Source organism: Canis aureus, chromosome 4 (assembly GCF_053574225.1).
Source record: "Canis aureus isolate CA01 chromosome 4, VMU_Caureus_v.1.0, whole genome shotgun sequence".
Taxonomy (NCBI): Eukaryota; Metazoa; Chordata; class Mammalia; order Carnivora; family Canidae; genus Canis; species Canis aureus.
Window position 1 is genome coordinate 26,280,853 of NC_135614.1, and position 12,111 is coordinate 26,292,963.

The 12,111-nt window shown below is 37.3% G+C and overlaps 1 protein-coding gene across 4 annotated transcripts in view; it reads left to right on the forward strand.

Moving 5' to 3' along the window:
• Nucleotides 1–12,111, forward strand: part of VCL (vinculin) — a 115,409-nt gene that overhangs the window by 75,162 nt on the left and 28,136 nt on the right. For 2 of the 4 annotated variants that reach the window (XM_077895068.1, XM_077895071.1), the window contains exons 7-10: nucleotides 6,368–6,461; nucleotides 7,272–7,419; nucleotides 10,664–10,817; nucleotides 11,505–11,680. In XM_077895068.1, coding sequence (XP_077751194.1) covers nucleotides 6,368–6,461; nucleotides 7,272–7,419; nucleotides 10,664–10,817; nucleotides 11,505–11,680 — 572 coding nt within the window. The remainder of the gene's footprint in view (nucleotides 1–6,367; nucleotides 6,462–7,271; nucleotides 7,420–10,663; nucleotides 10,818–11,504; nucleotides 11,681–12,111) is intronic. The other 2 variants (XM_077895070.1, XM_077895072.1) reach the window with 1 other exon arrangement.

The following is a 12,111-nucleotide window of genomic DNA, read 5'->3' on the forward strand; positions in this document are numbered from 1 at the left end:
TTAGTTCAACCAAAAGAAGCTCAAGTACAAAATGACATCAGAATGAGCAAGAAGTGTTCATTTTTAAGTCTCATTTTGTTTTGGTTTTACATTTACCTGGTTCAAAAATCAAAATGCTATAAAAAGATAATATATGACAGATCTTACTTCTGACCCCATACCCATCTACTCTACTTCCAGCTACCCCTGAACTGTAATTACTTTTATTAGTTGCAAGAATAATGAGGGAAAAAAAATTTACCTTGAAAAGGTAAATTGGTACCTAGAATTTTGGTTATTTTTCAGTTTACTAGCATTATGCATCTTTCATTGCTCACCTGTAAGCAGTGAATTAATCAGACCTTGCGTCTATCTGTGAACACTGAGTCCCTATTCTATTTAATACGTGATATCTTTTACCTCCTCTCGACCCTACCAATTAAGAATTAACTTTGTCTTACCATACTTGTTTCATGCTTCCCCATTGGTGCAGTTTTCTCCTGGAAAGTGATGGTTCCTCTAGAAAAGTGGGGGAAGAAAGTAAGTGGAAAAAATTTTTGGTAAAAGTGCGTCTTGCCGAATAAGTTAAGTTCTTAAAGAGGCAGTGCAATAGCTGATTATTTTACCTTTTATACCTACATTCAGATTACATATTTACACATTTAAAAGTACTTTGAGTTTAAATGCTTCATTTTATTTTGAGAATAAAAATTTTCCCCTCCTGAAATCAATAATCTTCGTATAGTGATCATTAAAAATGAATTTAGTGTTCATTATGAAAGAAATTTGTGAATTAAATACAACTCTAATTCTGCCCTTTGTAAATTTAGCAATCTCTTTTTAAAATATTTATATTACTTGTTTCTTGATGCATGCTGAGAATTAAGAGGAAGTGAGAAAAATTTTAAGCTAAGAATTTTTTTACCCTACCTAGATGCTCCTACAACTGACCCTGAGTCATCCCATGCTGTTATTCAGAATTAGTTCTCTCCCCACCCCCACCCCTTTTTTTTTTTTTCCAAGATTTTGTTTAGTTATTTGAGAGAGAGGGAGAGAGAGCACACAGGGAAAAGGAGAAGCAGACTGCCCGCTGAGCAGGGAGCGCAATGTAGGCCTCGATTCCAGGGCCCTGAGATCATGCCCTGAGCTGAATGAAAGCAGATGCTTCATCGTCTCAGCCACTCAGGCACCCATAGAATTAGTTCTTGTGGATCTCCTGCCCCTGTAGGCCTAGGCTGGTGGTGGGGTAGAAGTAGTGACTGACTCACAAGATGTCTTGCACAGAAGATTTTTGTACCCTACCAGAGAAGGAAATACTGTTTAGAACTTGTGATCTTACTTGGTCTTACTTACAGATAGTTGAGGTTTAAGTGTTGATATTTATTTCATTTTTGAAAAAAAAGGTTGTAAGTGTAACATTATTAGAATGTCTACTGTGAAAATGAAACATGATTTAAGATTGACTTGATTAATTAAAACGATTCTACTTTAGATGTTTTATTTTTGTTACTGAAATACAGTTGACATATAATGTTATAATAGTTTCAAGTGCACGCATAATGATTTGACAATATGTGAACTTTTTAATGAGTCTTAGACTGTTTTCTTTTAGCAGCTAATACAATAGAGGACTTATCTCTTAGAGTTTGAGATAAGTAGTTAATTCAGACATTTATCATATTTTAGCCCCTCCCCTCAAACTGAAGAAGAGCCCAAAATGTTGAAGCAATTGATATTTCCCTTCTCATCCAAGTGATCTTCTACTTGGTACATCTGATTGTACACACATAGGTGGCATTGCATTTTAGAGCTGGGAAGGTATTCTTAAAGATGAGGAACTAAAGCCTAATTTGCCTGAAGTCTCAGGGGGAGACAACTTTCTCTCGTTACTTAAATGTAGTTTGTAAGATTTTGTTCTACTGCCCATTTATTCTTTCCAGAAACATTTGTTTAAAACACGGATTAAGGAGTGGAAATGCCATCAGTAATGGAACAGAGTGGGAAGAGTGGGGAGGGAAGGTGTCAGAGGGAAAAGGGAGAGTAGATTGGGCAGCAAACAAGAGGCAGTCCTTAGTCCCATATTGAAAATTTTCTAGAACATGGCATTGTAGGACCTCACTTTTTCTATCACAGTTCCTTTTGATTATCTCTAGGAGGAACTCCAGGGTTCTCAGTACTATTCTGTGTTCCTTAGAACTAACTCTATATTAAATTTCAGGAGTGTTTCAGTTCCTGGGAGAGCATATAAAAAGTAGTTCTTTTAAGGTTGTCCTTCCACCTTTTGGTGTGTGTGAGACTGCCAAGTCAGTGTGGTTTTTTCATTTAAAATCTGAACTCATAAGAATTTCACTGTAAAAGGGACCTTGGGGAGGTGACCAGATTCCTGTTAGCTGTCCCTAAAACTGCATGCCTAGATCTGGTCTTTTTTACACTCACTCTTCAAAACAAAACAAAACAAAACAAAACAAACAAACAAAAAAGAACAACAAAAACCCAGAGAAGAGATTAATGGAGACTTTTCTCTTTTCCAAATTTGAGATTTTACAAAGATACTCCAATGACGATTTTTTTCTCTATTAATATACTTCTTAAAAAAATATACTTCTTATGATGCTTATGACAGTTCTGTCAATTCCAGAGTAAAGACTGCTCTTCAAAAGAAGTATATATGAGATTCTTAGAAGACCAAAATATTTGTTCCCATGGACCTTTTTTATTTTGATAGGACATTAAAGTGTAATGTGTTTAAATGATTATTCAAAACTTGCTCTGTTCCAGAAAGAATCGAAAGTGGTCCTTTCGGGAACCCTGGGTGGCGCAGCGGTTTGGTGCCTGCCTTTGGCCCAGGGCGTGATCCTGGAGACCCGGGATCGAATCCCACATCGGGCTCCTGGGGCCTGCTTCTCCCTCTGCCTGTGTCTCTGCCTCTCTCTCTCTCTCTCTCTCTCTCTGTGACTATCATTAAAAAAAAAAAAAAAAAAAGTGATCCTTTCAGTTACTGCTTTAAATCCTCAAAATTGTCTAAAATTCATGCTATTAAAAACTCTGGTAACTAACTGAAATTGTCACTTTAAATAATGTAGCTTCATTTCAACTTTTAATGGATCATTTTTAGGGGCAAATTAGCACCTCTTAATTTTAACTTATTTTTTTTATTTTTTAAGGATTTTATTTATTTATTCATAGAGACAGAGAGAGAGAGAGAGAGAGAGAGAGAGAGGCAGAGACACAGGCAGAGGGAGAAGCAGGCATCATACAGAGAGCCTGAGGTGGGCTCGATCCAGCGTCTTCAGGATCACGCCCTGGGCTGCAGGGGCGCTAAACCACTGCGCCACCGGGGCTGCCCAATTTTAACTTATTGATGTCACATCTTCTCCCACTCAGGAGTAAATTACTCACTTCCCGAGGATTAGATTCTTTCCTTGAAGTGTGGTGGCCATTCATGCTTTATTAGGAAGAAAAAAAGCAATGATTTTTGAGGGTACTGAATAGAGCAAAGCTACTATTTCCATCATGTTTCAAATCATTTTTGGGCAGTGAAGAATAAAATAAGTCATTTATGGTAGTAAGGATTAGGATTTTGATTTTTAGAGCTTATTTTCTGGTCAGTATTAACCAAAGTCAAAATCAACAAGGGAAAGACTTACTATTACTGAAGGTTAGAATCTTCGGCAACTCTTTTTGGTAAAAGAAAAAAAACTCATGAATTTCATTTAATATAAAATAAAGAGGTTTGATGTCAGCAAACCTGTGATCAGTTGGATTTGTAGGACTGTTTCTTAGTTTGTAAAATTGCATTTAAATTTGAGGTTCAATGAAGTAATGAGGGGAAGCAATACCTAAAACAGAACCTATCATGCAGGAAATCCTCAATTAAAGTTAGTTTCCAGACTAGTAGCCTTTTTATTTATTATTATTATTATTATTATTATTATTATTTTATTATTATTTTAAAAGTAGGCTCCATGTCCAATGTGGGGCTCAAACTCATGACCCGGTGACCAGGAAATGCATGCTCTACTGACTGAGCCAATGAGGAGCCCCCAAAGAGTAACCTTTATTTTTTTATTTTTTATTTTTTAAAGATTTATTTATTTATTTATTTATTTATTTATTTATTTATTTATTCATTCATGATAGAGAGAGAGAGAGAGAGGCAGAGACACAGGAGGAGGGAGAAGCAGGCTCCATGTCGGGAGCCCGATGTGGGACTTGATCTCGGGACTCCAGGATCGCGCCCCAAGCAGGCGCTAAACCACTGAGCCACCCAGGGATCCCCTCAAAGAGTAGCCTTTAATGCTAGAGTAGACCCACAAAATATTTGATCTTTTGAAATGAAATCAATTTCCAGTTTTTTCACTGAAAAAATAATAGCGTGTTAGAGAAATGGTTATTTAAAAGATTATAAATTATTTTCACATGGGTATAATTTCTCTTTAGAGTAGGCACAGACTTCCCTAGGAAGAGATTATGATTTTTTCTTTTCTGTGCCTAGACAAAATCCTGTAACTTGTATTAGACCCTAGGCTATCTAATTCTCTGAGGTTGGGAGTTGTCTGAGCCTCTTTTAAAATAGGTATTGATTTGGGCCTTGCTAATCTGGAATCAAGCTAAAGCTGGCTTTTAAAGACAGGGTTTGTTGTACAGATTAATGTAGAACAAGATTGAGGAGGAGTAGATATTTAAGCTATTTGAGAATACAAGCACTTAAAAAATGCCATTTGTCTACTTGTACTAATTCAAATGGATTTCGAAAGAGATACTCTTATGACTCTCCCTGCCTTCTTTTGAGAGATAGCCTCCATAATTCCATATAACTTGATAATAAAAAATATTCTATTTACATTTTTTTGGTAATTTAGTTCACTTCTCTTCAGTTGCTGTGGCTGAGAATTTGTTATTTAGAGCCTTTGATATCTGAGGTTAAGACAGAAGAACAAACTTTATCTGTTTAGATGGGGAAGGAGGAAATACTAAAGCTGGGAGTCCTTATAGTTTGAATAGATACTTTGGAAAAGCTGTGATCAGGCTGCTGACCTTACCCCACTGGGCGCTCGCTGCCAGTGCTTATTTTGTACTAGTTTTGGGTCTTGAGTGGATTAGAGAAGTGGGGAAGCTCCTCGTGCCCCCATGTGGAAGAGTGGTGATACAACACCTTTAAGAACCCCACGTTGCAGGACTGGGAAGTGAAAAAAAAGTTAGAGATTCAGGGCGTTGCTTAGAATTTCAGAGGTTAACTCTGTGCTTTGTTGTGTGAACTCTGTAAGAGCCAGTTCCCTAGAGCAAAAGGAGTTCAGCTGTCTTTTTTTTTATCTTTAAATTTTATTTATTTATTTATTTTAGAGAGAGAAGGCATGAGTGGTGGGGTGGGGGCAGAGGGACAGAGAGAATCCCAAACAGTATGGAGCTGGACATGGGGCTCCATCCCAAGACCTGAGCTGAAATTGAGTCAGGCGGTTAACTGACTGAGCCACCCAGGAGCCCCTCATCTGTCTTTTAAGGTGTTAAATAGAGACTTACGAGATAGCCAGCCTGTCAGTTGTGAGGATGGATGATACCTGGGTACTTTTTACATTGTTCTCTACATTTTTGTGTATTTTAAAAACTTCATCAAATTATAGGTGTTATTTTTAGTGTGCTTCAGCTTTTCATGCTATGTCTTGGGAGGTTTTATGGTAATTTAATACTAAGCGTTATGAATTCTGATTGTAAACAATAAATTGAGACCCACTTATTTTATCCTGCCTCTTCTTCCAGGTTAGGATGATAAGGGAACTTAGAATGAGGAAGATGAAGAATATGGCAGAGAAGGCCAGAAAAAGTTTTTTCTTGCATTACATGGAGTGGTTTATTTGTGGAATTAAAACTAAATTGCTAGATTAAAATTTTCCATTTTTTTCCAGCCAGTAACTCCAAGTTTTTCAGATTAATTAAGTATAGTGAAGCATTATCCAGTGTTTGTGTATTTCAGAACAAGATGTAAAAGAACTGTGATTTGTGACACCATGTGCTAATGAGGCTTCCCTGATGCAGGGAGGGCTGTGCCAGGGCTGCAGTAGATGATTGTTGAGTAGAAGGCTGATAATGAGGCATGTGACAACAGGGCTTTTTCCTGCTGCAGACATTAAGCATCTTTTGGCTTGAGTGATTTTTACCAGTTTTCACAGTTTAGCAATAGATCAGAAAACAAAATAGAATTAACTGAAGATCTGCATGCACGATGCTGCATTTTGACAGAAATAAGCATTCTGGTGTGATGAGAGTATTTTTAAGGCTGTTGTAGGACTACCTTAGCTATTGTATGTTAAGTGCTGTAACTTTTTCTCTGTCTTACTTTGTATCATGGTATCTCAGTTTTTGCAAATAAAATAACTGTATTTCTCTTCAAAAGGACACTGAAGCCATGAAGAGAGCATTGGCCTCCATAGACTCCAAACTGAACCAGGCCAAAGGTTGGCTCCGTGATCCCAGTGCCTCTCCAGGTAATCTAGTTCTGCTTCTCTGACAGATACAATAAAAAACTAAAAGTTGAGCCAACAAAAGAAATAAAGAAAAATCTTCCCATAACCTCATTCTGAGATAACTACTGCAACATTAAGGGACATACTCTATTCTCTAATAGTTTTGACTAATCAAAGCATTTACTGGTCCTTAAAAGGATGAAGGGCAAAGACCAATCACCTTTCATTCTGGAGGAATTAACCAAGCTGAGCTGGGCATTCTTTGCTAGATTATTGGTTCACTTCTTCCCTGAATCAGAAAGGTAATTATTTTGAATAAAAACTCTTCTCTTTTAGTTCCCATTGGGCAGATTTCCATTTATGTCAACAAAGTACTTAATTAAACAGATTAAATGATGATGCCAATAAGAATTGGAAAGCAAAATTGACTTATGTAAAGACCCAAATGGGTTATTGAGCTAGGTTTTATGGATTTTCTAATCTAATATTCAGTTTTAGATTAATATTTGAATGGACGTGAAAAGCCTAATGGAGGTTAGAGGTGCTAAGTAGTATTAAATTAGTAGAGCCTATTTTCATCATCCATATTCTTACCACAAGCTGCTTATCATCTCCAGATGGATATGGTTCCAAGTATCTTTTTTAGAAGTATCTGCGGTTGAAACCTCACCCTCTGGTTGTTAGGGCATGGTTAGCTATCAGATGTATTGTCTTCTATTCACTTGTCATTTAAAATCATCCATTCCTTCATGAATGAAATGACTTGTAAAGCATCCTTCCTAAATAATTAATGCATCAACAGTGTAGATATTGAATATCTCTTTATTTTAGGGGATGCTGGTGAGCAGGCCATCAGACAGATCTTAGATGAAGCTGGAAAAGTCGGTGAACTCTGCGCAGGCAAAGAGCGCAGGGAGATCCTGGGAACCTGTAAAATGCTGGGGCAGATGACTGATCAAGTGGCTGAACTCCGAGCCAGGTAAAATTCCTCTACTCTTACCTGAGTTAGGTAACAGATTGGATGGCATTCCTGACAAAGTGATTCAGAGAGTAAGGGCCTGCTAATTTTACTGTGTTCTTTTTGATGAATGGATAACAGATTATTATAGTCTATGAATTCTCTTGAGATTGAAGTGAACTTTTCCTTTGATAAACTTTTAAAGTAGGCAGATGCCGTGTAGTAAAGTTGAAATTGAAATGGAAATCTGGTATCTTAGTTTCTAGCCACAGGCTTATGATGAATAAGGGGCAGTGGTGAAGTCTGGCATGGGTAGGCATATCTTTTATTAAGGATGGGTAAAAAGAAACATAAAGAGTGAAAATATTGGAATTGTTTTGCATTATTTAAAAAACCACTTAAGTAAGTTATCATGTATGTTGATTATTTCTAGGATTTTTTGAGTTTCTATTTCATCATTATTCATTTGGTTTCATAATTCTTTTACCTACTTCAAGGCTTGACTTCTAGAACTTTTCCCCCTGTATACTATATATAGTTTGTTATTAAGAAAACTCAGTATAACATAGGCTTCTTTGGAACTCACCCGTAGAGTCAATGAAGTTCTAAAAGATACTCATTTTTATGGAATTTTATAATATGGGCATTCTTGAAACTCAATTTCAAGAATTGAAATATGGGGACTACTGGTGTGGCTGAATATTAATTTGGCTTCAAGAATGTCATGAAACACCTTGAGATAACTGGAATATGCAGGGTCTCCAAACAGGCCTCAGAAATACCCCTTGACAAGTTGTACACTGTTAGACCTGGTTTCAAATGTATTAACAGAATAGACATAAGAATACAGTTCTTGGGGTACCTGGTTGGCTCAGCTGGTCGAATGTGCTACTCTTGATCTTGGGGTTGCGAGTTTGAGCTCCACATTGGATGTAGAGATTACTTAAAAAAAGAAAAAAAGAATATAGTCCTTTTTTTTTTTTAAGTTTATTTTTTAGTAATCCCCCCACCCAACACGGGGCTTGAACCCACGACCCTGAAATTAAGAGTCACATGCTCCACTGACTGAGCCAGCCAGGTCCCCCAAGAATACAGTTCTTAAAGGCATGGTTCTTAACCTTTTGGGTCAAGATAATTCTTATCTGATGAAAGCCATTAATCTGTACATAAAAAGATGCCCATAAACATGCCTGTGTAATATGTGTAATTTCCAGAGGTTCGTGGATTCACCGTAGCCCTGGAAGTTCCAAGGGTTTCAGGTCAAGAGTCTTTACCTTATAGGGAGAAGGAACTGCATAAATAAATGCGGTCTCACTGAGCTCAATGAGCCTTTTTCTCCTGCTGTGAAGCAGTCTCCCCTGTCATGAGCATGACAAGAACTTTACAGAAAGGACAAAAAGAAGTTCTGTTCCCATTCGGAGAATTGCCAGTGCAGTTTGACAAGATTCTTGGCTCTTCTAATTTCTCACTGCTGGCTCTTTTGTCTGCAGCCTTTTCACAGTGTGGTAGACAGTTTTCACTTGGAATTCTCGAATACACAGTTGTATGTGTTTAGAGAAAGATGAATTTGAGCAAGAGAACAAGGTGGTTGCTGTATGGGATCGACTGTAAATCTGTAAAGAGACAAGGCTACAACAGTGATGAGCTGTGGGCCTGCTTCACACTGGAGCCTGCAGTGTCCTTTTCTGATGAAAGATTAGCAAGCTATCTCCCTGTTAGCCTTTCTTAAATATGCCTAGCTATTTAACATTTTAGTGGCTGAGGCTCAGCAACAATTTCCTCATTGATAAACTTCTTTTCAGTTGCTAGGGTTTCTAGGTTGTAAGGATCTATTTTTCCTCCATGGGACCCAGTAAACTTTTATTTTGAATGAAATATTATAAATATTTTTTACATTTTCACACTTGGACTTTTGTCCTCTAAAAAGTTTCTCATCACGAATGACTAGAGTTGAAAGAAAAAAGCAAATTAAATTGTAAAAGGTCCCAAAAGCCTTCCACTCCTCAGCACATCTAAGGGGAAGCCTCAAGTACAAATGAAACATACCTGGCAATAAATATTATTGGGTTCATGACTTTACATATTGGTATAGATGAAAAACAAAGATGAATTTTAGGAGAACAGATAAATGAATGACAGATCTATGCTACTATTAAGGGGAGCTATGATGTTTTGGAGTTCATCCTAAAGTCAGAAGCTTAGGTTAGGAGGATAAGCTTGCCTTTCTACCAACTGATAAAGTTCCCCACCCCATCATTGAGAGTACCAGGCGGAGTGGCTTAAAAATCTGAGTTTGTGAAACGGTGGCAAATCTTACTTTGTTATGACTTGGGAAGTCTCTTACAAAGAGAAAACAAGTGTCTAATGATGCACCTCATTTTTAATATAGCGTACCACTTCCGAGAGAGGAAAATAGTAAAATTAGTCCTTCAGGAGAATGATGGAAAAAAAAAACCCAGTTTCTCACCAACAGTGCTTTTTTCCTCCTTAGTACCAACTGGTTTTGATATTTATAGATTGCATAGGAGTGGAAGGTAGACATTTACAATTATTATTAGGTTTATTATAATAATAATGACAGTTAAATAGCAGCAGTAGTTATATTATTTGTATGGCTTTGTTGCCACAGTGTTCTATAGTTTACCCTTTTGCTTGAAGCCACTCTGTTGGGTAAGCTGGGCAAGTCCTGTTACCTACCCAGTCCTCATTTTATAAGTGAGAAAGCTAAAGCCTGTCATAAACAAGGTTCACAGGTCCCAAGACTAAGAATTTGAACACAGATCTGCTTGGTCCCAGTTTGGTGTGCTTTTAGTAGCACTGGGCATGCTACTTCCTGAAATATTTTCGATGTATACTTGCCCATAAATAAGACAATCTAATGGGATTTTTTTTTTTTTTAAAGCACACATTACTATGGTAACAAACCCTCCATAGCAAGAAGATCACAAGCACATTTTCCCCCTGAAGTTCAGACTTGATTATGTAATCACCATCAAGAGGAGAATCATTATTATCAAAATTTGCAGTCTGGTCTTTAAAGTGGTTATGCAGTTCCAGGAAGCTAATGCATATTTTTAAAAGCAAAAGGAGAAAGTAGATGATTTGGGTGTTTTGCTTTATTTCTGTGTTTTCTTGTGCTACCCCAGATTTGCTGGAGGAAAGGAAAAAGACAAGCATGTTAACAAAAATGACATATTTGTGCTTCTCATGATATTTTGCCAGTAAGTATTTGAGAGAGTGCAATGACAACATCTGTTTTGAACAGAGGACAAGGAGCCTCACCAGTGGCCATGCAGAAAGCCCAGCAGGTGTCTCAGGGTCTGGATGTGCTCACAGCAAAAGTGGAAAATGCAGCCCGCAAGCTGGAAGCTATGACCAACTCAAAGCAGAGCATTGCCAAGAAGATTGATGCTGCTCAGGTAGTAATGATGATTTTCAGGAGGGGTGGGAAATAAATATCCTGCATCTCTGTCTGTCTGTCTTTCTTATTTACTGTGGGTGGATAACGAGTATTTCTAAGTGATGACTGATTCTCGGCATTTACCAATGTTAACACCTCTCCCTGTCACCACAGATTTAGACTCATGTTATCTCTATTTTGAAATAGAGATCTTAATTTTGAATACTTTGATCAGTTAAAAGAATGTACTCTGAGTACCAAGAAAATCCTAGTTCCTGGTAGAGATCACAGAATATGAAAACTGTTCTTTATGTTAAAATTCATAACTATATTTGGTCATAGCACTGTTAAAGGGTTAGAGTTTTCGGATGCTACTCCTGTAAAATGATTTTCATGCATTTCACAGAGAAACACAAATGTTTGAGCAGGTGAATTAATAAGGTGTGATTAAGCCAAAGATAGATAAAGCTTGTGAAAATATTTATTCTAACGGGGATGGAAAAAATAACTTATAAGCAGATGAAGGATAGATTTGATTTTACCTGAGCCAAGAACCTGTGTAAAACAATAAGAATCAGCATTATAAAAGTGATCACTGGTGTGCCTTGTGATTACTTTTGAGATCTTTCTGATGGCCTTGTTAAGTTTAAAGAAATAGTTTCTGAGGAGATCACAGTGTGCTTTTTCCCCCTTTCTGTGTGTGCAGAATTGGCTTGCAGATCCAAATGGTGGACCAGAAGGAGAAGAACAGATTCGAGGGGCTTTGGCTGAAGCTAGGAAAATAGCAGAGTTGTGTGATGATCCTAAAGAGAGGGATGACATTCTACGTTCTCTTGGGGAGATATCTGCTCTGACTTCTAAATTAGCAGATCTGCGGAGACAGTATGTATTTAATTTCTGATATTGCCCTTTAATCTCTCTTTTCCCCCTGGCATGTAGATGGTTGAATGCTGTAGGTTAAAGGCACATATGATATTCTTCCACTATATTCCTGTTGATTCTGTATGACATGGCTAGGTCAGATATTACTTCTATTTTATTATTGCCATAACTGAGGGTTAATGATTTATTGCTGGTCAGATGGTTTTAAATGAATAAATTTAGGATGCCAAGAACTCCTTTTTTGAGATCTACTTTTTAATTTCTAAGCTAGGACTTTTTCTGCTACATCATATTTGTGGCATAACCGATTTCCAGGCATATGAGGAAAATAATTTTTGTGGCTCTCTAAGAAAAGATGCTGTGGAGGGGGTGGGGAGGGGAGGCATAAGAAGACACTTTTTTCTTTCCCCAGCAATGTTATTTCTTATGTA